Source organism: Amaranthus tricolor, chromosome 1, assembly GCF_026212465.1.
Source record: "Amaranthus tricolor cultivar Red isolate AtriRed21 chromosome 1, ASM2621246v1, whole genome shotgun sequence".
Taxonomy (NCBI): domain Eukaryota; kingdom Viridiplantae; phylum Streptophyta; class Magnoliopsida; order Caryophyllales; family Amaranthaceae; genus Amaranthus; species Amaranthus tricolor.
The window spans coordinates 12,589,722-12,613,922 of NC_080047.1; the positions used below are offsets into that span (position 1 = coordinate 12,589,722).

General features: G+C 33.5%; 2 protein-coding genes across 3 annotated transcripts; one reads left to right on the forward strand and one right to left on the reverse strand.

Moving 5' to 3' along the window:
• Window positions 1-1,373: 1,373 nt before the first annotated feature.
• LOC130796839 (probable sugar phosphate/phosphate translocator At1g06470) lies at window positions 1,374-17,751 on the reverse strand. 2 transcript variants are annotated; one of them, XM_057659242.1, is made up of 12 exons: window positions 16,672-17,751; window positions 15,656-15,825; window positions 14,076-14,161; window positions 13,894-13,943; window positions 10,271-10,338; window positions 9,918-10,018; window positions 9,708-9,720; window positions 8,846-9,030; window positions 8,650-8,736; window positions 5,852-5,946; window positions 4,671-4,802; window positions 1,382-1,996 (listed from the first exon to the last, which is right to left on the reverse strand). In XM_057659242.1, exons 1-11 carry the CDS (start codon window positions 16,881-16,883, stop codon window positions 4,691-4,693), a joined length of 1,179 nt encoding a protein of 392 aa, XP_057515225.1. In that variant the 5' UTR covers window positions 16,884-17,751; the 3' UTR covers window positions 1,382-1,996; window positions 4,671-4,690. The 2 variants fall into 2 exon arrangements, with proteins under 2 accessions (XP_057515233.1, XP_057515225.1); XM_057659250.1 differs by lacking the exon at window positions 16,672-17,751 and having other exon boundaries at window positions 1,374-1,996; window positions 14,076-14,181; window positions 15,656-15,814.
• A 454-nt stretch (window positions 17,752-18,205) lies between these two features.
• LOC130796852 (uncharacterized) lies at window positions 18,206-21,577 on the forward strand. The gene is made up of 6 exons (XM_057659264.1): window positions 18,206-18,581; window positions 20,136-20,255; window positions 20,332-20,602; window positions 20,848-20,962; window positions 21,060-21,224; window positions 21,311-21,577. Exons 1-6 carry the CDS (start codon window positions 18,474-18,476, stop codon window positions 21,345-21,347), a joined length of 816 nt encoding a protein of 271 aa, XP_057515247.1. The 5' UTR covers window positions 18,206-18,473; the 3' UTR covers window positions 21,348-21,577.
• Window positions 21,578-24,201: the final 2,624 nt, after the last annotated feature.

The following is a 24,201-nucleotide window of genomic DNA, read 5'->3' on the forward strand; positions in this document are numbered from 1 at the left end:
AAGTCGCTATTACTAACAGCGAATTGACCCTTTACTAATTTTTTGACTATTTGCTTACATTCGCTGTTAGTAAGAGCGACTTTACACCAAGCCGAGGTATGAATGTACGGACGCTTATTTTGGGAATAAAGTTTTCACAAAGCTTGTTTTTGGAATATAGTTGTTAAATAATCTTATTTTTTTCAAATTTTCTAGGAAGGGCATTTTTGTTTTGTTTTTTATTTTTCTTTTTTTTTTAACAAAATGACCTACAATTGTAGGTAACTAATAGGTTTAAGTTTGCTAGTGGAAAATAACCTTCTTAGTTATATTATTCATAATTAATCAATAATTCGTATTATTATAGGTAAATTCAATGAAATGTTGTACTATTTACGATAATTTTTCCTATTTATTAATATAACTTATAATTTTAAAATATTGTAAATATTTATTTTTGATTTTGATATATTTATATATTAAAACGATATAATATGACTATGACTATAATTATATGAAAACAGAAATAAAAATAATTAAGCAATGAATATGTTATATGTACATATCCAATACTGATTCTATAATTTATTACTCGTAGTACAATGAATATGTACATACGCTCTAGATTAGCTTTTGAATCTGATACTCTCACCTCTACCATCCTTAGTGGTATGCAATAAAATTTTATTGCTCTATCAATGCTACTTTAATGTAAACTTTCAAAATAATTTGATGATGAACAATGAAAATAATCCATTACTCAAGATATTAGGATTGATTTGATAGAAAAAATGGTGAAGATTCGGGGAGAAATAGCTAGGGTTTGTATTTTGGGAGAAAAAATAAATTAGCTCTTGCCATAAATTGAAAGGGATAAGTTTGGATTTTTTTATAGCTCAGGAGTGAAAACTTACAGATGTTAAACGTTTTTTATCAAAAAAAGTCATGGAATTTTTATTTGGTAAACCTTGAGGTTATCATATGAATTTTAAAAAGTTTGTCTACTGCGTGTAAAACCCAATACGTTATCACATGGAATTTTCATTAGAATTTTTTCAAAAATTTTAATTATTTTTTCCTTTTTATAAAAAATTTTTTACCATAAAAATGCATCAATATACTCTTTTTAGGGCTACAACAAAGAAAAATTGACTCAAAATACAAAATTTAAAATAATAAAGCCATTGAACAAAAAAGGTTGAAAAAAAGGGGTCAAAACGTTCTAATTTGGATTCAAAACAGATTTAACCTAATTTTTTGCAATTTTTGTATCAAGTCATTTTTGGGTTATAGGTTGAAATCTTCATGTTGAGACCTCTAATTTCCGATTGAATTTCAGATATAGTCAAAACTCAAGTTCAATTCTCATTTTGAAAGAATATTTCTCTTTTCACTAACTATACCAGTGTTTAGTCAGGTTCAAATATGATAATTTGGATCAAGTAGTTTTCATATTGATGTGTGCTTCTTCAAGCCATGATTGATCAAAATACTTCATAATACAACTCTAGGTCTCTCAGTTGATCCGCCAACACTGAACTAAGGCCGTGTATTTGCTTATGCAATTGAACTGTAGAAATCCACAGACAGAATGTTACACTATTTATTTGAATTTGTTGGTTACAATATTTAACAAATAAAATTAACGCCATTGATGTACAGAAGTTTGCTATATTACATCTCATCTCACCTATTTAAAAAAGCCGGTTGAATTTTGATGTCTTTAACAGTACATACAATCTAATGACTGGTATAACGGGTACACAGGGCAAAAACAATACAGCAAGCAGCTCGATATAATGCTTCGGACAGTTGCTGCAACTTTTAGGCTGACGGCATGAGAAGGTATGTCCAATTCGAAAAATGAATCGACTCAACTGTATCTCCCACCTAAACATGTAAGGTTTTGCCAACAGTACAGGAAGGTGGACGAAAAATTATGTGGTATACATACAGGATGTTTGATGCTCTTTTTACACGTTAACTCTAAGCCAAATGAGATTTCCCTTGACGAATACTGCAAAGCAAGCCCAGATTTAGCAAGTTTACGATAATAAGCAAAGCGTCAACATTCCATAACTTACTTCAAGAAAACAAATCCCATCTGCTTTTCGTCCTAAATTAATTTATTTTGATTGTGTTAACATTTATACTTAGCATATGCAGATAATATAAATTTGAAGAAAGTGTAAATACAACACAGCAGAACCAAGATATAACCCAAAGACTCGAACAACATGCCATTACAGCACCATCTCAATGCCAACTGGTATGGGAGCTCCCGGATGTAGGCAGCCTTATCCATGTAATAACAGATAAGTTTCCGATTGACCCTTGATTGCAAACAACATATGCAACTTTAAATTAATAAGAAACGCAAATTATCTAATGAGTCATTTTCCTGTAGTACATCAATATGAAACCAAACACATAAATCCTTGGTTCCATTAGGAATAGACATAAATGTAGATTATATGTAGGAAAATAGCAAATACCATCAGCAAAAAGTATGCTCACTGCTCAGTATTCCGAAAAGATATGCACCCAGAACTCAACATAGATCTGAAATATTTCACTCAAGATATGCATCCAACACTCAAAATAAATCAGATACGTTAGTATTTCACTCGGTCAAGAATCAAGATATGCATTCAGCAAAACATGGATGTACATTTGACTTTTAAGGAAGTATTTCACTATTCTGGCCAGAAGGCACCAAGCTACTATAAAAGGAATTTTGGTAGCTGAAAATGGTCCATGTAGTGGTAGCTACTATTTTACATGGGAGGAACCGAAAATTTTCAATGAAATCTCTCTCTTTGCACACATCGACAAGGATGCATACAGAACTTCAATTGGATTATCAGAATGATATTTATAGGATCATATGCAGCTCCTTTCATAAATAATTTATTTAGTGGTCAATAAATAACAAATCGAAATATAGAAGGTAGCCCTAAGTTATTCATGAAAAGTGCTAGTCAAAAGAAAGCAGAGATTTTGTTGTTTAGATCAACTGAAATTGGATGTAAAGAATTCAAGTCACAAATATACATAGGCTGCTTCATCTTATTTTACTTTGTGAACAGATTTAAACTAGTTAAAAAAGAAGATATGCTCAAATTTGTTCAATTATTTCCCAAAATGAAGTCATATATGATCAATGTCCAATCAAAAGACCTTTAGTTGGATCTTCACGACTTTCGTCTTCAAAACAGTCACTTGTTAGTTCAAAATGCAGTTAATTAATTCCAAACTTAGAACTAGAAGATCTTACTTAAGTCTCCAATAGACTCATTTCAATAATTGGGTTTTGTTTAATTGGACATGTACATTTTTTAGGTAAGGTCCCGAGTTCGATCCTCTCTGTCCCCTAGCCCCTCGTTCCCTCAACCTGCCTTGTATTCCGAATATACATAAACTAATTAGGTAGTCATTAACAAACAAAAATGATTAATATGTCCAGGAGGGAAGGCTTTTTATTTCCTCTTTAGTTCTTACTTGGTCTGTTCTAAAAGTATATGCAACATTTGATGTATGTATGCAAATTACAGCTATACAAAAACTAATGTGTTTTCAAATTCAATTGCAAGTGGGAGAAAGAAGATGGTGCGCAACAAATAAAGTACAAAAATAGGTAATGATGTACCCAAAGTCCAAAACCTGTACATAAAAAGAAAAGCATTGCATTTTAAAGAAATTCGACAGAAGGGAAGTGTTGCATTTTTGAAGCAACAGAGGGAAGTGTATCGAACTAAAAGCTCAGGATTCTAGCCTCCTAGACAATCAGAGAAATACCACATAATGATTGCACATATTCCTTTAAATGTTAGAACTCTGAAACAAAGTAAAAGAAACAGAAAAAAGTCTGATTGCAAAAGAAACTAGAGGATCTGGATACTGGAAATTTACCCCATCAACCTCAAATTTACCCCCCAAAATCTCAATAATATTATGCACTTAACTGAAGGTTTCTTGATAGATGACAAATAGACACAGCATTGGTGTGTAAAAGACTGTAAATTATGAGCGTTTCAAGTAGTTCGATTTAGAAACTACAGCAATGCAACTGATACTTGGTTTTCCCTTACCCCGTCACCGTACCGCCCAAGAAATAAAAAATAAAGGGAAATAACTCCACTAACACATGAACAGCTGCAAGGTTACCAACTCCAAACCTCATACATGAGCTCACAAGAACTACAGCAGAAGCCGTTAGGTCCAATATTTAGAATGTATTGTAGGGTGGAAACAATTAGCTTCCAGAAAACAAAGGAGACATGCAAGGAAACAAGTTTGCAAAGTTAGTCACTACTTCCATTATAGCAAATTATGAGATGTAAAAGAGAGAACTGCTCTTAAATGAGATTTGAATATCAAAAGCAATTCCGCATTCCAACTATGTATTGATTGCCACCTCACGGAAAGATAAGAATGCCCATTTCAGAAGCCTGATACTTCTATTGTACACACAAGAATTCACAATATCAGATGCATATAGACAACTAAACATTTCTTAAACAATGAGGTTGCTACATAAAAGATAAAAACAGCCATATATAAAGGAAGAGAATTGTTGTTACAATAACTACCAAAAAAAAAAAATCAGAAACCTTTGAGTTTTTTCTTAGGAATGGAGACTGGAGAGTGAATCAAGAATAAAGTTCAACCACATTGATACATATACATACCTTGTAAAACAGGAATATTTTCATATGTGATCATCAGCCTCTTCAAGAATGACATATTTTGCGGGGATATTAGTTGCAACTGACCGATTCCTGGCATTTTCATTGACTTGAACCTCCTGAATCTTCTGGTATCTATTAAAAAGAAAAACACAATGTTTTTGGCAAATAGAGATGTAGAAATTTTAAAAAGGAAAAAGCTAGACATCCTATCTCATGTAGTATGTTAAACATATTCTCATTCTTCTACTGGAGTTATCAGAGCATTAATACATTACATCCAATTAACTCAAGTAAGTATTTACTGGCTATACTTCATATCTTGCTAGTCTGATGAATGAAAATTACATATCATAACTACATAATCATCTTAATGTGACAAGAAATTACTTCATAGTGAGACACAACAACATTTCATTGCTCCAATGTCATTAAGTGGCTCCCACCTAGGGTGAGGTTTGGGGGCCTGATGTATACAACCTTACCCTTGTTATACACTTGTTAGTGATAATAAAGAGGTTGATTAAGAATGACCCCTAGAAGTAAACATGATCTGAAACTTCACATAAATAAGAAGTGCACATAATTTAATAAGTCATTTATCTTGGCCCATTATAATCCAAAATAAAAGACCTATAAATCTTTGGTTCTATCGAAATAAGTGACGTATTACTTCATAGTGAGAAAAAGATAAAAAAAATAAAAAATAAAAAAATAAAAAAAAAACTGTTGTGGATCAGTAGTTACAAGCTTGGTGGGCCACTGTTGCAGACAGAATGAGTTATGCCACTTAACTAGAAGCTTCTGTAGGATTTCATATATAACTAAACAACATGACCCCAATGCCAAGTGCCTCCAACCAGCCTAGTGAGGTTTGGGGGTCGAATTTATATAGCCTTACCCTTGTAATAACAAATAGGTTATTTTTTTATTGACTCTTGATCATTTGCAAATTCATATATATTAGTAGCACAAACAATTTAATGAGTAATTTTACTATAATCTAATATAATATGAAACCAAATTTTAAATATTTGGCTCCAACGGGAATGCATATTATCATATTAGTGGGAAAAAGATTAGGAATGTCTAGTTCAAATAATACCAAAGATGTGACAATCACTAAAGAAACCAAAAATCAATAATTGCAGCAAGCCAAACAGAAACATATTGGTTATACTTACTTGAACCAATTGAATAAACTGACGCCAACCATAATTATTAGAAGACCAACCCCTTTCGACCACGTAAATTCATCATGGAAGTAGAAGACAGCAACCTGAATGCAGTTAATTGGAAATCAGTCAACAATCATCACCTTTTTAATGAAATCCAAACTTCTGATTCATTGGTTCAAAATTAAAACCACTACTATGACCAAAAAGGATACATATTTATGAAAAGAACAAATAAACTATTACTATTCTACGTGATATGCAGGACAGATAAAATGTATCCATTGCAGAACCGTGCAACCAGGCCTTTCATCAACTTCATGAATCAACTAAAAAGCTAAACTAGAAGACAAACAAAAAACATACATCAGGATCAGATAACAGCAACAATCATAACATATCAGCTTTCTTTCCTGCTGCTTGTCGTATTTTAGCATTAAGCAGTAAGTTAGTAACATCAGAATAGTAACTTCCAAAATGAGGATCTCATATCAATCAAGACATGCTACACTCATTTCTTCCTGGCATTAGGTAATGTGATCAGACAGCTTGATGGTTCTTATGAATAAATGTTCTTGCTAAGAGAAATATACATAACTAGTACTGGATAACCTATCATTTACAGCTACCCCTTTTACAGTTTTCAGAAAGTTATTGTTACCTAGGAGAAACACTAGAAAACAGAAGGGAAAATACCCTTAAATAACTGGAACAACAGTTGACATGAACTGAAAGCTTTGATACTTACTACCTAGTTCTGAGTATTTTTTTTAGATACTGCACTTCACCCAATAAGCTCTCACAGAGGTAGTGTTACAACTAAAAAAACATAGGAAGCATCAGAATAAACATTTAACTTCTCAATTGCAATAAGAAATGGTAGGTCAGATTGTGCGACTTCTTGTATAGATTCTGAACCAAAAGCCATCTATAAGTAAGAGTATAGTTACCAAAACACCCCATCCTTTAACCACAAAAGACCCTAACTTTACATTATATGCCTACTTATTTTGTAATATGACTTAATTATATCACCTAATTAATCTAACTATTAAAAACCTTATTAAACCCTTCCTGAGCACCCCTCCAGCAATTTTCTCACTGCCACCCCTAAACCCCACCATGCATCCACCCCAAACAGTATGTACTCTGAATCTCTGAATTGGTTTCCAGAATTTTCTTACCAATTTTCACCATGTCTTGCTTACAATTCACACATATCCTTGTTTTCCCTTACACTGGTAAACCTGATGTGCTTCTTCATTGGATTGAAATTTGAATTACGCAGATGCTTCTCATACAATGGTTTGTAACTTGTAAGTCTTAGTTTTCAAGTTTTAGTAATTATTCTTACAGTTGTATAGTAGTACAATTTGACTGGAAAGGATGCATGGAATATATATGATGAAATTTCATACTGACAAGAATCCACTTCATGCAAGTCTAACTGGTGGTTCTGACACTGCAGAGAGGAGCTTTGAGTGGTAGCTATAGTCTAGACTACATCAGGGGAGGCTAGCGATGGCTTGCAGACAGCAGTAGTGGTGGCACTGTTGACAGGAGAGAAATCATGAGAAAGAAATTGCACGAGTGAACGAGTAAGGGAGGGAGAACTGTTATAAGCTTGATTGCCATACTCCAGGGGAGGTGTAATTGGTTTCTTGTCATAAGCTAATTTCAAAGTTAGGGGTGTTTCTGGCAGCAGCAGCAGCAGCAATGTTTGTATAGGTTAATGACGAGGTTGAGTTGGAGGAGTCAGAGAGAAAGGAAGGTCTGCAAAAGTCAATTAGTCAGGCTAGGTTTAGGTTCACTATAGATTGGATGAAAATATAAGGCTGGCTTTGAGTGTACACTATAGAACTTGGGGTGTTTTATTATAATCAGTTGAGTTGACAACATTAAAACTTGGTTTTTAAAGGCTGTGAACTTGGAACACAAGCACATGCAATAAAAAACATATTTTGTGACAAGACTTAGGAGCAAATAGATTTTAGGACCTTCCCTGAATGTTCCAAAAGTAAAAACCTTATCTCATCCCCATGAGACTCATGGCCTAAGTAATAAACATAAAAGAGAGGGAAATCAGTCAAAGGAAGCATACTATAGTATGATATCGATTTCCTGGAAAACTTTTGGCCAAGTAACAACACCTTGAGAGTAGTGTTCAATCTTGATAAAGCCAAAATATTTATAATTCTTCGGTTTCAAATATAGGGCAAAAATGTAGTATCGGTTGCGATCGTGGTAATGAAACCGTGACAGGGTAATGGGAGTGATACGGTTATTGTAGCACCTAAATATCAATCGAAAGAATGAGATATCCCTTGGTACAACCCAAAAAGTGGTTTTTTACACCTTTACAACACGGGAAATATTGATTTACTTTTTTAAAAAAAAACTTTACAACTGACCGATCCAATGCGAAGCAACCTTATTTTTGCTCTATGGTTTCAGGTTATAATGGACTATAATAAAATGGCTCATGAGATTATGTGCACTTCTATTCATGTGAAAAGATAAATGATGTTTGCTATAAATGGTCAATAGGAAACTACCTCTTTGTTTATACAAGGGTAAGGTTGTACACATATAACTCCAAACACCACCTAGGTGGGAGCTACTTAATTGCATTGGAGTAGCCGAATACTATTGTACCAACATTTTGAGAACAGGCAAAATCAGAAGGAAGAGGTAAGTAGATGAAATCTAAATTAACAGTGAAGGAAATGATGAAAGCAAGCATAAAATTAAGAATTATGGCATTACATGATTAATTTTATGCAAAGAATATAAGGAAATGTTCATACAATTATGGTAACAGCCTCCTTAACAATTCCTGCTATTGTGACCGTTACTGCACTCGTTACTGAGATTAGGATATACTCCGTTAGTACCTGAATTGGAAAAGGGGGAATAAAAGCTATTAGAACACACCATATGATCCACTTTCGTAAGGGCCTCAATAGAAGCAAAAGCATGGCAAAATTAGTGGCCACAAGTTACCATGAAAAAGGCCAGAAAACCTCCAAAAAGCATGAGCAAACAGCTTCTTGTGATATGCCAGGAGCTGTTAAAATATTTATTCTGAGGAAACTCATCCCATGGGTCCAGCAGAAGAGACATTAAACCAGTCACCAGCGCCATGATTGGGGTCACATAGCTCATGAAGGTAAGCGGGTTCTTCAACCCTGAAACCGCAAGCAGGAAGCAATATGAGAGAGTTTTACATTTCAAGATTCAAATTAAGTGTCAATTGTCTAGATTCCAAAACATACTAAATATTAGAAAGTAATGTTGAAAAATAAAATTTCTTAACAAAAACTAATACATTTTTTTGTTTGAACAGAAAAAGTACTAAAATAATTTTATATTACAATTCAATTAAAAAATTACTTTGGTAATGAATTGATGGGTCTACTGGTCATATTTCTATCTTCTCCAATCGTGATAGTTGTATGACTCCCATTAATCAAGTTGTTTTTAGTTATAACCAGATTTTATTATATTATAAAAAAGGCGGAACAAGTTTGCTAAAAACTTATTGATAAAATATATTCGCTGTGTATAAAGTACAAAGTAATCAGCTCGAGGCCATGAAAATGTTCAAGACGGCTATGGCCTTAGTGTTCAAGACCTATTTCTATCTCTACTTGCAAGTTGCAACTATAACTCTAGTGGCCAAATGAAAGAGATTACAGATTATATAATTCACTATTTCATAATGAACTATGACCGTCATGCATAAACTAATTCGTGTTAATTTCACATAATATTTCCAACTCTGATGAATACTAAATTAAATGCATTATTATATGATTATTATTTTTCTATTCTTTATGATTCAGCAACATAATAAGGTACTCACCATAGGATTCTTTCTTCAGCACACAATTTTGTTCACAGCAAATATGGTCACAATGCAGATCATCCAAGGCCGGAGACACAAGAGTTAGCATTAAGAAAACCAAGAAACACAAGCATCAAACTAACTTGCTCATTTATAAACTATCTCGTTCACAGCCCTAGCTTCAACATAGCATAAAACTAGAGAAATTAGGCATAAGACTCGTAATACCTGCAGAAGAATTTGTGTCATACACCACCGGAATCCAGACATAACAGAAGCAAGCATAACAAAGATAAATCCCCAAATCTCAAATTCTGTATCCTTCGCAACTGCAAGTCAAAAGTAATATGCGACTGTCAAAAGTAATCTGTTATTTTCTATTCTATTACCAATAAGCCAGAGACAAAAACACAACAGAGATAAGGCTACAATTCTCAATTCATTAAATCCACAAGAGGTGTGTCTCTTAGCACTTGTTTCTTGAATTAGATTCCTCCACTGTTACAAGACCTTATTTACATCCATATTCACAAACAAATTAAGAAAAAAAATAGTAGATTTGCACAGCGGCTTGCACTTACCAGTTAACAGAATTCCAAAAGAGATGACTAGAATGATTCCAAAAAGTTTTAAACTTGGAGACTCCAACCTAAAGCAACCAAGAAATAAAAACAGTAAAAATCATACTGAAATAGAGCAGGCTATAAGCAAGTGGGCCAAATAAGCTCATCGAATATAGAGTTCTATATATTGGGTGATCGTGGGAAAAAAAAAATGCCATTGAAGCTATAAACAAGAGAATGTTACTAGTGGTAAATACCAAAACTTGCTGACAATTGTTGATTAACATTTAAAAAACAAAAGTTGCAGACTCTCCAATTAAAATGTTGCCCCACATAGTAAGTGAACATCTGTGTCACATGGAGCAATATGAGGACTGGTAATTTCTTGGATTTATCCAATATGAAGAGATAAATAATTCAAAATTCAAAAACCATATTGTTCGTTCGATAATCATATGCATATTTGATTCACCTTTTAGTAAGATACGACCAGTATGGGATAGGATATCTAGACAATAGGTTGAGGATGAATAATCCTTAAAACCATGAGTCTGGTTTAATAAGATAAAAAGTCATAGCTTTCTCCTCTCTTTTTACTCCCAACGAAATCACTTACTCTCTCCCTCTTCTTCCCATTTCCTTTTATTCTTCACTGAGAAATTAGCAAAAGCATAGTGCAAAACCAAGGCCGCATCGCATCGCATCGGCTATGCTGTAAAAAAACAAACTGATATTCTCCCGTTGTAAAGGTGTAAAGCTGTGTATTGGCTGTATCAAGGGATATCTCAATTCTTATGCTTTCAGCCAATATTTAGGCATTCAGAGAACCACATGTAACCGCATCACTCCCATTACCGCTTCATCGTTTCGTACCTCAATCGCAACAATAACCGCAATTTTTGAAATATGAGCAAACAGATTTCAAGTCCTAACTGCATCAGAAAAACCAGGATTTTTCGAGGTAGTATACCACAGTAGTACTGAACTGCAGAAGCAGCAGCACTATTACCTTTCATCTAACGTGTGTAAATTAGAGCCTTTTTATTTGACGATTAACAAAATTTTAAACAAATATGCAAGGGAGGTAATGGGAAGGAGGAGGGGCAAGGCAATTTAGGTGAGGAAGAGAAGGCAAGAAGCAGCAGGCAGTAAAAGGTGCCAGCCTGCCTGTTAACGGCTGTGATCAAGATGTTTGAGTTTAGTTTTTACATTATAATCTATATCTGATTCCATGGTTTGGGTTTTCAATTTGAGTATGGATTTCGGTTCAAGAATTACCACCCCCTAAGAAATGGTAACTCCATACTCGAGTTTCTAGAGAGTATCTATATTCCATCTCAAATTCCATTTTTAGTGAAAATTCTGAAACAAATATCAACTAAATTTGAAGTATGCCATATCAGTACCAGATAGCTTTCTTATATAGCTAACCAAAAGCATCAGAGCTGCCCTTTTACAATTTATATGAAGTGAGTGTCAGCTATCAACTCTCAAGGCATTGCTTGGAATGGGAGTAAATATTTGAAGTGGAAATCATGTTAAAACTAAAAAATTTAGAGGTGGTGGAGACAAGATAGTAAGGGCATCGCAAAGGGAAAGAAATGATCTTAATGTGAAGAAGGAAGGGTATTAAACCTATTTTGCGCCGGAGAGAGAGGTGGGAAATATATATATAATGGGGGAAATACTTGTATCCTTCCTGCTTCATCACATGACCATTTCTACCCCTTTGCAACACCTATGCTCTTTTGCTTCCACCTTCAATATTGTAATCTTTTTATTTTAACTTTACTTTTCCCTTAAATATTTACTCCTCGTCTCATGCCCTTATCCTTACTCCGTATTGTGGGATCTAAAAAATTAGATCTAGAACCCTAGTACTAACTGATGAGCAACAAAGCCTCAAGCCCTCAACCATTTTTTCCTTTCCATCCACTAACCTAAGACAATGTAATCCCACACTTAAATTTAAAAAGCCCTAGGGCCTAGACCACTTAATAGCATTGGGGGTTGAAATGTTGTTGCATTTTTGTTGTAGGTCCTAGACATATCCCTAATGAGGTTGTACCATAGAGACAAAACAACCCCGCACAGTGTCATATGATTCACATTCGTTAATCTCCCCACGAATCGCAAATCGAGAAAAGCAAAATATGGTCGATTTTGGGCTATTGTTAAACAACTTTGAGCGAATCCCGAATTCAAAAGGCGAATTAGCTGGCGAATTATGTTACGTCCACCCCGCATCATATCATATAACCCGAGTTGTATAAGTTTTCAAATTTACCAAGATAATCCTTCTAACATAGTAAATGCAAAAATTTTTGCATTTTGGTTGTTCATGGGACAACACGTGGTTTCGGTCGATATTTAGCGGTACGACAAATGCATCACCAACTTAGCACATCATTGAGATTGCTACACCAAATGCGTCCCAAAATCAGACTTTTGCACTATGCATCCCACACTTCCACAACTAGATTTTCCCAAAAAATATTCATTTGAGGCTCCTCAGTTCAATTGGCCCACAAACAAATAACATGTTTTAAAACTTAAAGCTTCAATAACCCAAATGGCAACTTCTGAATATCAATAATATTTAGCAATATTCTTATCAGACACATATCTTCATAGAGGCCTAAAGGGGATCGGCCACCTTCAAAATTCTTGTAATGTTATATAAACAAAACAAGTTGTATAGTTTTTTAACTAGAGGTTGATCTTGAGTGCTTTCCCTTTAACCTTTGTGACAAAGGTTCGATTCTCAAGCATTACCCCGAATCAAAATAAGAAGAAAAAAAATGTTACTTAGGGGTTAAGAGTATAGTTTTTAAACTAGAGGCTGATCTTGACCTCCTAGTTAATTGTTTAAATAACTTTGGCCCCTTCTAACTTATAGCTCCGCCGATTCACATATTATTTATCCCTATATAAAAAACGAAAACCACCTAATAGGTCTCACTTACTATCTTTTCCAATAAAATACTATTTTGGCCTCCAAAGCTTTAGCTTATATCAGATAAAAAAAATCATTAGTTAATTAGTATACCAATCTAAAATCCTTCACGAAACACATAAACCATTAACCTTAATTAAATTGAATTTATACATAATAAATCATAAATAATTAATTTTTAAGATATCTTAAATATTAACGCCATGATTTTAAGTTTCCAAAACCAAAGAAAATGTTCAAACAACAATTTTTAACTAGTTGAACAAGCAAACTTATCAAAACTTAATCTAAAGCCTCCATAAACTTTTAATATTAGTATCATCTCCAAATAAACCTAAGAAAACATATAATTGATACGACACATTATAAACTATTCCCTCAATAGATCCCATTGGTCAAATTTCAGGGTTGATAGAAGTAGAACTAACAATGTTCTATCTTCTAATGTTAATTACGCAAATTTTTTTTGTTATGCTAAATAAGACTCCTCTAGCTGAGATAGATGTACATTTACAATTACAAAAGGCATTATCTTGACGATTTTAAAATATTTATGAGAAATAGTTTTATATTCCCCAACATATAACATAGAATGATAGAGATTTACAAAGACATAATGAGAAAAGTAGCAAGAATCATTCTGGGAATAGAGGGAACTAGGAAAAGGAGGAAAGATAGTGTATACCTGAAAGCAAACGCAAAGAGAAGAAGAAATATTGGAGACGTAGATTTACACTGCAAAAATAAGGGCATATTCAAAAGATAATAATAAAGGTAAACTTTTTAGTCAAGAGACGGTAACACAGAAGCATGCTTCAAAGGAAAACCCTAACTCACAAGCATAAAGTTCTAGTGTAAGAAACAGACCATAGTGGCAAATGTAACAGAGATGAAAACAAGTGATACATTGCTCAAGTTAATATCCAGTGCCGTTGCAAGAGCTGTAGGACAAACTGTGAAAGGCAAAGGCCATCTGTAGTTATTAGATAAGCCAAATAGTCAAATATTAACATAAATATTTTTTAGCAAGGCAACATTTAATGATGTCATTGTATCATATTAAGTCATCATCAAAGAAACTCAGAATGAAAGACACTTTAAAAGACAAATGGAACAAGTCACACTTTTTGGCAATAGATCACATTAATGGGAATTTTTTTAAGCAATATAGATAGAATCAATTCCAAGTTCCAACCATACTAGTTTAGCTCATAAAAGATCTAATTATGAGCAACTAACAAAAATCACTACCATGAAAAAATTGCACCAAAAATAATTATATATTGAATTGGCTCCAAGTCCAACCTTCATATTCTAAATTATCTTCTCATTAGGAAAACTCAAATTGGCAACAACGATCTTAAAGCAACAATGATTTAACCCTTAAATATCTATTATCTTGCATGTATAAAGTCATGATCTAAACAGATTAAGAATTATTTGACGATGAAAATTCAAAAGAAAATCTAACAAATATAAATGATTTGATACAAGATTTTGAGCAACCAAATTACTATCCACGTAATTTATTTATATCCTCCAACACTACCTTGTATTCTTTTAAGGTGACAAGGAAATGGGAGATAAAGGAGACACAAGATGGTTAATGACTTAATGGTTAACTATGATTACAAGGGTTCAAAATGCAAAGAAAGAATGTGGAATATGTGCTAAGACAATGTGGTGTGCTTGGGATGTTTGCAAGGGAGGTAGGTAGATGGGAAACAATTTTAATGTACAAAATGAGGAAAGAGTGGAGATTGAGAAGAAGATTAGCGAAAATAAAAAACTAATAAAGGCTACAATAATCCAGGGGAAATTAAGAGTTAAAGCTTCCAAACTATCAATAAGTGCTCATATTTTTTCATAACACTAAAAGAGTTGAGTAAGGGAAATTTAAGTAGATTAACACATGTTTAGGAATGCACTTACATAAAACAAAATATAAGGATAAAATCATCTTACAAAATCACTGAAGTTCTAGCTTCCATAAACCTTTTAACTTGTCTTTTTCTTTCTATAAGTAACCTTAACCCATTACTTCCAAAAGCACTAGCAATGAAAGGAAATGCATACAAGTTTACATTTAAAATTTTGGCAAACCTAGCAAGAATTGTGATTTTGAGGAAGGGATATCAATCATTAAAAATGTATTACACAAACGACAAAGATCAAAGTCCTCGAAATACAAAATAACCCTAAACATAACCATAAGGTAAGATGCCTTTGTAGAAACATATATGATAGCTCTTGACATCTTCAAAAATCTAGTTTAAAGATAAATTAAAATAATTTTTGCTTTCCTTTACTTCACGAACATGAGGGAAAATCTTTAAATAATTTTTTGAAATATAACCAACATTGTAATGTCCTATAAGAATATAATTGAATCAGAAATCAAAGAAACTCTTTGCAAAACATAAGCCCATTTAAGGTAATTGGCATACCTTTGGCAAAGTAATCCCTCCATGTCATTTGTTCACCTTTGTGAAATCTTTCATACCAAATCCAAGTAATAGTTTTAGATAAAATAGCTTGCATGGAAAAGTGAAATGAGTTCATCAACAAGGGAGCCGGGAACTTTCCCATGTGATCCCCTAACAAGGATTTATTATACCTATAGCAGAAAATTACACAAATATTAAGAAGAAGCATTTCAATATGCATCAGAAAAACAAAATAATTTCAACCATGGAAAAGAAAACTACAAGAGAAACAAATTGCTTGAAATATTCTACGACTAGTTTACAAAGTTCAAAGCATAATATAAAGAGAATAAGGCGATCTACAAATAAGGAGCAACTACACTTAGGTTTCACACAAGCATAACTCCTTTTTCCTTTGATTGGGAGCCTCCTAAAAGCGAGAGAGGAATAGCAACCTATCTCAGTTGCCACACAATTAGATCATATACTTACTCCACAAGATGGGCTCTAAATTCATCATAAAACCTTAAATTCTCACAGCACATAAGCACAGTCTGTTGAAAACATCACACGTAACATTGCTATTTCTCCAATTCAAGTAGCCTCATTAGTTCTATGCTACTAAACTAGGATATACCCATCCCTAAATACATGGTGCCATACAATTATACAAAATAGCCAATATAGACTAGATAACCAACTCATGATTTTAATTCATCATGTAGCTTTAAAACTCCACAAGGATTCATTTTCTATTAAATCTCAGCCCCAAAACTTTCAACGTTCTTTAATTGACATAGTTATATAGGTTTGGCACAGCATAAATATTCATTCTCACTACGAATTATATATCCAACAGGCAACAACGTACACACTTAGTTTGCACCGGATTCACATCACCATTGACCTTTTCGATTCATTTTCAATCCTTAACCATTAATCAACTCAAAAATAAACTCCTAATTCAGATTTTGAATCAAACTAGAGCTAGTAATCCCAATATCAATAGAGAAACACTGAGAAAAAATATTACTTACAGCGTTAAAAACAAGCTGAAAGTATACCAAACGCATATGAAAAACAAAGTCTTCAAAACATTAGCGGCTGAAACTTCACTAGTATCATCCACAACACTCGGAACCCTATCTTCTTTAAAATCTCTAACTTCAACATCGAACGGAACATAACTCTCATTGCCATTATTATCATGATCATGATCATCTTTACTGAAATCACCGTGTTTATCCATTCCAATTGCTCGTTAATTCTGCAACTGAAATGGAAACTCAAAATTGTCGCCTTACTTTCCTTATTCTTTTTCTTATTCTATTAATTGAATTTGAGTCTGTAAAAACTGATTCAATCGCAACAGTTGAAGAAGGAGAAATCGGGACTGAGAAATGAGCAGTTTAAGAACTCATTGTTCTCTGCTTAACGCATTGGATGATGATGATTCGTTGAATTTCATCTCTTTCCATCAATACACCAAATTTTGAAGCTGGATTATGGAAATGTCGAATTTGCAGATCAATGAGAAAGAAGTTGACGATCGGATCTACGAAAAGGAGGGATTTTGTGTTCGGTCGACGTCAGATGGGTTCAAGTTGCCGTTTGCTTTATTTGGTATGGTCGTTAGCCTCTTGGCCCTTTACGTAGTTTAAAATCAACGTTCTTTACTTTCACAAATTGTGAAAATTTGAAATCTACCAACTTTTTTTAAAAAAAAAATCTTGTTTGATAAGACAAATAGAAGAGTTCATCGAATTAGTCTATTAAGTTAGATAGTTTACTTGCTTATAAACCCCATACCATACCAATTGCATATATAATCGACGTGGGACAAGTCTTCCCTCTCACCATCACCTTGCACCCCCTCCCCCATAGTGGCCACCCCTTCCCCCACACCACCAAATTTTCCCCTCTCCTCGCTTCTAACTTTCACATCCTCTTCACCTTTCAATTTTTGTGACAATCACAAACTTCAAAAGATTCAAACGATAAAGTTAAAGGGTGGTCTTGGTTTGAGGGTATTATGGGTTCGAGGTTGGATCGGGGTTCAAAGGTGGATTTGGTTTAAGGGTGGTGGTCAAAGTAGGGCAATGGGGGAGTGGTGGGGTGGGGGAGGGAGGAGGATGGGTTTTTATTTATCTTAATTTTTTTTCCTAAGTTGACTTGTTTTACAAGTTTCGGATTATTTTGTTTTGTTAGAGTAAAACATTTTCATTAATTGAAGTTATTCATAATTGATCAATAATTGTTATTATGATAGGAAATAAATTGAAAAATTCTATTATTCACGTTAATTTTTCCTTAAAAATATTCAAGCAAACTCATCCATCTTTTTCCAAATTCGAACTCAAACATATTATTTCCAAATCTCTCTCCTTGTAACTTAATATTTTGATTCTTACTCACATTCATATATAACAATTATGATTATCCTTAGGTTTTTCGGCAAGTTTTTTTTGAGAGCAATTTATTATAAAACAGACCTATATAATTGAGATTTTATTTGCTTGGTTAGCTTAGGTGAGAGAACACCTTGACATATTCCTTAAAAGTATCTTCCCCTTGTCTTTTCCACATAAACATTATCCACAAAAATGTTAGATAATTGTATTAGTATGGAGTGTGGACCAAATGAAAAAAGGACAAAGAAATCTTAGCTTGGCTAGCTGCCCTAAAACCCCATTAGAAAAATATCTTTGATCTCACAAGCAAATATCCTCCCTCATCAATCGTCATATAGAATATAGGTGTACATTTTCTCCTCTCAATACTCAAAAAACTAGACAGATTTTCACTCTTCTTTAATCCAACTGTTTAAAGAGTGTCAAGAATGGAAAGCCAAGTTATAAGGCGTAGGATCGACACCATTTCTGGTCATCTTGCTGTTGGGATCATCACTGAAGATGTCACTGCACCCAATTCCCATTTATTTCCTTTGGTAATTCTTTTTTTGGTCATTAATTCACAGTTTCTTGTAAAATTATACTCCGTTCGTCTCTTAGAGTTTGCAGAGTTTACACCGTACAACCACCTAAAAAACCCTTGGTGCAAACGCAAAGGGACAGACTATGCAATCCTTTGTTCTTTTGCTAATTTGGTGACTTTCTCTGTTTTAAACTACTTGTAATATCTTGATTTGTGATTTGTTTTTTAATCTTATAAGATAAAATATTAATATAATCAATTGATTTGTGTGATATAGAAATTATTAATATTAAATATTTATAATTTTTTATTGTTAGAGATATTAAGAATTAGAATTAGGGATATTGGATTACTTGAAAAGTTGAAAAGTTAAATGTTGTGAGGATTGAGGGAGGAAGTATGAATGACTTGCAGCTTTTTAGGATTGATCTTGATTTGATAGTATACTGAATTGGAAGTGTGATATCACTAGTTTAAATTTGTTTGTGAAGTAGATGATGATAGGTTATCTAATGGAAGTTGTCTAAAATAGACCCGATAAACTGAAATCGAGTATGAATCGACTAGCAGTACTCCGTATTAAAAATATCAAAAACCGAAGTCTCCAAAACCCGCTTGAAGACCCGACATCTCTATTTGTGGCTATATGGAATGACCCTTCACGCTTTGTATGATAAATTTTTCAAAAAATCAATAATGATGTTCTAAAGAAATTACCTTTTCTATTGTAGTAATGGTTAATTTATTTTGGCCAAAAAGTTGGCTAACTTTGATATAAATGATGTATTGCCAATAATTTGAAACTAAAGTATTTGGCTTGGCCTGTGACTCCCAAGCAGTCATGCTTACCATTGTTTGAAATTGGTTGCATTTGGAGGCCATTCTTCACCTCATATCATTTTAGTTGTTGTAGGAAGCCAATTCGTACCTAGAGGTGTTTATTCAGATTATCGGGTCAATTTCAAATTAGGTGTTTCGAGTCGGTTCAAGGACGGGTCTTGTGTCCATGTTGCTTTTTACATAAGTATAAATTTATTTTTAAGTCGGGTTAAATTAGGTTCGATTGTAAGTTTGGATAAATGTCTAGTATTTAGGTCTGTTTTGAACGCTTCTAGTCTCACCTACTTGAATAAGAGTAATAATGTGTTTGATGACAATCCCATAAGATAAGTAGATGTCCTTAAAAACCTAATGAAACCACCACCACCGTCATCATCATCCCAATGAGTCCCACCCAAGGCAGGGTCTAGGAAGGGTGGGAAAAACGACATACCAATACCCTCATCACGAGGAGGTCGCGATCAAAGGAGCCCCTTCAATATTGGAACATTAAGCAGTCTGACATAAAAAACTCAAATAACTGCATACTGCAACACTGAAACTTCCTAGTAAATTCTAAAAAAGTAGTATTAAACAGCAATCCTAAAGATCTTATTTACCAATCTAAACTTCTAGTTTGCAAGGAACTTCTTAGTAGTGTATCAGATTTCTTGTTTGTCGATGACGTTTTCTCATTATAACAATATACGAATTAACATGAACGAAAAATCGATCTGTAATTTTCCAGAACTGCAGCAGCAATCCATGCACTTCATTACGAAGGCTCGATAACAGAATGCACTATGGACGCCAATCATCCGCCTCACAAGGCTATTTTATGAGGCAGGCTATCAATCCTGTAGAACAGGTACTTATTGTGTGTCAGATCAACTAATTTTTATCAATTATATAATTAACTTCTTTGTGCACATAATTTACTGCAGGGAAACCCGGTTACCAGACCTGCAGTATGTTCTGCAAAACGCGTAAATGAAGCAAAGGGTATTGCATCCGAGCCACCATTATATTCTCGCCCTGGCTCAACCGAGCCACTCTTTTCCAGACCCGTTGAGGAGGAATCATACTGTTCTTATATTGGTTCAACTGAATCGTTCGAGCAATATAAGGTATTACCTACATCAGAGTGTCCGACGGTTTCCATACTGCAAGAGAAGCAAGTCACTTCCACAAGAAACATATTTTCTTCTCAAAATGGTATGCAATTTGTGGAAAATATATCCTTAAGACCTAAATATTTAGAAGCATTTCTAGTTGTGGGATAAGTGCGAGATTTTGCCTTGTCCTCTCCTTGGAGGGGACAGGTATGATCTGTCCGCTACCCTCCTTTCACAGACCCTGACTTGTGTGGGATACTGGGTTGATGATTCTGACTCTAATCAGTACGTTTTTAGAACCTATCTTATGATGTTATACTGATTTGAATGCCCTACTTATCACAGGAAGTCAATGGTTGCCAAGGATAAACGTTGTTGAATCAAGAACTAGCCATGTAATCACGGTAGAACTTCCTGGAGTCAAGATAAACGATATTAGAGTGGAGATCGATGACAAAAAGTACGACGCGATCAAATACTCTTATTTGTTATTAGTCCTTAGCTTGTCAAATTTTCCTTTAATTATACAATTTCTTATATTTTTCGTGTTCTTGTAGCTTAATTGTGAGAGGAAAACGCACGATGAAATGGTGGAGAAGCTCGGGTTGTGGGAATGATTCTAGCACGACCTACCACAGGCAGGAGATTTCGCAAGGACCTTACCGACTCATGTGGCCACTGCCAACCGGTGTAAACAAGAACTCTGTATCCGCGGAGCTTGTGTAAGTTTGTCTTTGATTTACGCGACTAAAAGGCGAGCAAGCATATAGTTTCTTATACAATTTTTTGATATGTTTTCATTGTGCAGGGAGGGAATACTTCATATCACGATCCCAAAACTTTGAGCCTATGATTCAGAAGCGAGGATATGATGATTGCAATTCGTTCGTATGCGAGTCGAGAGGATTCCATAGACACGTATTATTAGTATATACATATGAGAAACGCGGAGAATATCAAGTATGAAATTGTGTACCCTTTGTTATATAGTCTCATGTTTTTATACGTTAATCAAAAGATACGAACAAAGTCGAGTGCTATGTACCTTTGCTATATATTTCCCGGTTTACTTGCATTTTTACACACTCTTAACTGAGCTATGATATTATATAGAAGAACTTGGTAAGAGTATCTTCTAGTAGTTGCGTTCACTGGCGGTGTTAGAGTGTCTAACATAATATCGTGGGGTCTCAATCGACTCAGCCAAAAGTTTAAGCTGATGGTTGAGGCCCCAAAATATCGACTATATACTCTAGTAGTCGGTATTAATTTATGTTTGTCACAATGTGAATTTATAGTCCTTTGTGCTTACCAACCTGTCATGGTAATGAATTTGAGTATTTTTCATGGGAAGACTGGAATTGGTAATATAATGGCTCAGTAATGATACGATTTCCCTTGAAACGTACTTGGTAGTGTTAGTTGTTATTGTTTCAACAGGTTATAAAAATATAAACGGTAATGGTACTTGGTAGGCATCAACTTATAGAAGTACTTTCTCCGTTCATTATAATTGGTACATGTAACTTTTTACGCAATTTAGTATTTTATTTTAATTATTTATATATTAAACTATCTACATTTAAAAATTATAAAAAGTTAATATTATGAAAGTATGCGATTAAACAATTCAAACAAGATCCCACTTAACTATACTTTTTTTTACACATTAGCCGCAATACATAAAATAAGCTTAAGATGAATAGTGTCAAAAACTGTTATGTGGCGGGTATTTTAGAACGGAGAAAGTATTAATTTAAGACCAACTCCTGTATGAAACTGTTACATGACGAGATGTTCGCACTGGCTGGACTATGAGACCAAATTAGAAAAAAAAAAAAAAAAAAAAAAAAAAAAAAAAAAAAAAAGTTTTTTAATATCCAAAAGTGTTGACGAACATTGGAAAATTAAAAACAAATACTTTTAAGTTAAAAGTAGATGTTAAAGTAATTAAGTTAGCTCCATTTAGGATGGTCTTAAATAAGAATGTGACTTTACTTTTTTAGCTTAGCATTTTTTAGTAAGAGAGATTGTTTGATTGAACTAAAAGCTATCAATGAGCGATCGACCCAATTTCAATGAGGAAATTTTGAAATAGATAAGCTTTTTATAAAAATCAATGTTAAAATGTGTATCTTGAAACTATTTCTCAAAATAAGTTTAGTTTCTTTTTGTTGGAGTCTCTAGAAAGAGTTTGCTCTTTGTTATTAAGATAAATTAAGCATAATTTAGTCAAAAAACGTCAACAAAACATTTCAAGAAAGTCAATAAAATATTTGCTCATTGTTAGTAACAACGAGTAAGTAAAATTAACCAGTAAATCTTATATGAGATTGTCTCATAATAAGACGTGCCATGCAATCTACCAATTTCTCTATTGATCGTACTTCCTCCGTTTATTAAAGTTGTTCCCATAAGAAATATTTACGGTTATTAAGAAAAAAGAATCTTTTACATGACAAATATATTATTTTATTGAATAATAAATTTAATAGAGGAAAAGCGATAATCATAAGTTTTAAAAAATAAAATTAGTAAAATAATATGAGGACCACAACTATTAAAAAACATTAAAGTTAGTGGGAAACATGTGGAGACCATAAGCAATATAAAATGTTAAAATGATGTTAATGAAAAATATGTGGGGACCACAACATTATTAAAATTATTAAAATGAGGATGAACAAGGTTAATTATGTTCAAAATTTATGATATAAATATAAAGATTAGGGAACAGCAAATAAAACAACTTAAAATGAAAAATGGGAAGAATTTTAAGAAGCGGAGGGAGTAACTTGTAAGGCCCTGTTTAGTTCAAGTGATTACATATTTTTTTAAGGTGACTAAACAGGGCCTAATTGATCACTTTAGAAGTTGTAAATGATCATTTTAAGAATATGCAAAATGATCAATATAAAACTACAAGTGCTTACTTTAAGGTTATAATTGATCACTTAAAGATTGTAAGTAATTGTGTCTATAAGTGATAACTTTAAAATTATAATTAATCACTTAAGTGATTACTTTAAGACTATAAATGTATATTTGGTTTACTCAATAAAGATAGTCGTAGCGTGAGACTGTGTAATTTGAGAATTTTTGAAAACTAATTAGATTTAGACTGATTTCAGGCACAATAACATATGTATTCAAACAGAGCTCATAACACAAATAGACGAACATTATGAAAATGAATATCCTCGAAGGGTCAAACACATAATAGAACATATAACAACCCCTTAGAGACTCTACCTCCGAACATATGCAAAGCGAGCACATGATGATGTAGGATGGATGAAGATGAGTAGAAGAGACCCCGCCTCTGGACAAGCAAAACGAGTACATGAAGAGGTGTTCGGAGCTGGATCATGAACCTGATGCAAAGCAAGATGCAATTTCTTTTTATCAAACACTCTCTTATCTGTATTCAAGCAGAACCTAAGGCGGCAATAGTAGAGGCCGAAATCACAATAATATCCTTTGTAAATTTGGGCAAAAAAAATTTCAAAGACTTTTCCCGCCACCATTTTAATATGTTTAAGGTCTCTTAGAAAATCACAAAATGATACGCTAAATAATACCCACAACAGTTTCTAAGGAGTTGAAGAAGAAGTAAAAAATTATCTTGACAATTTAAAAAAATTGCAAAATACAAGAAGAAATTGAGTGAGACGCACTAAGACGCTAGCACAGTCTCTT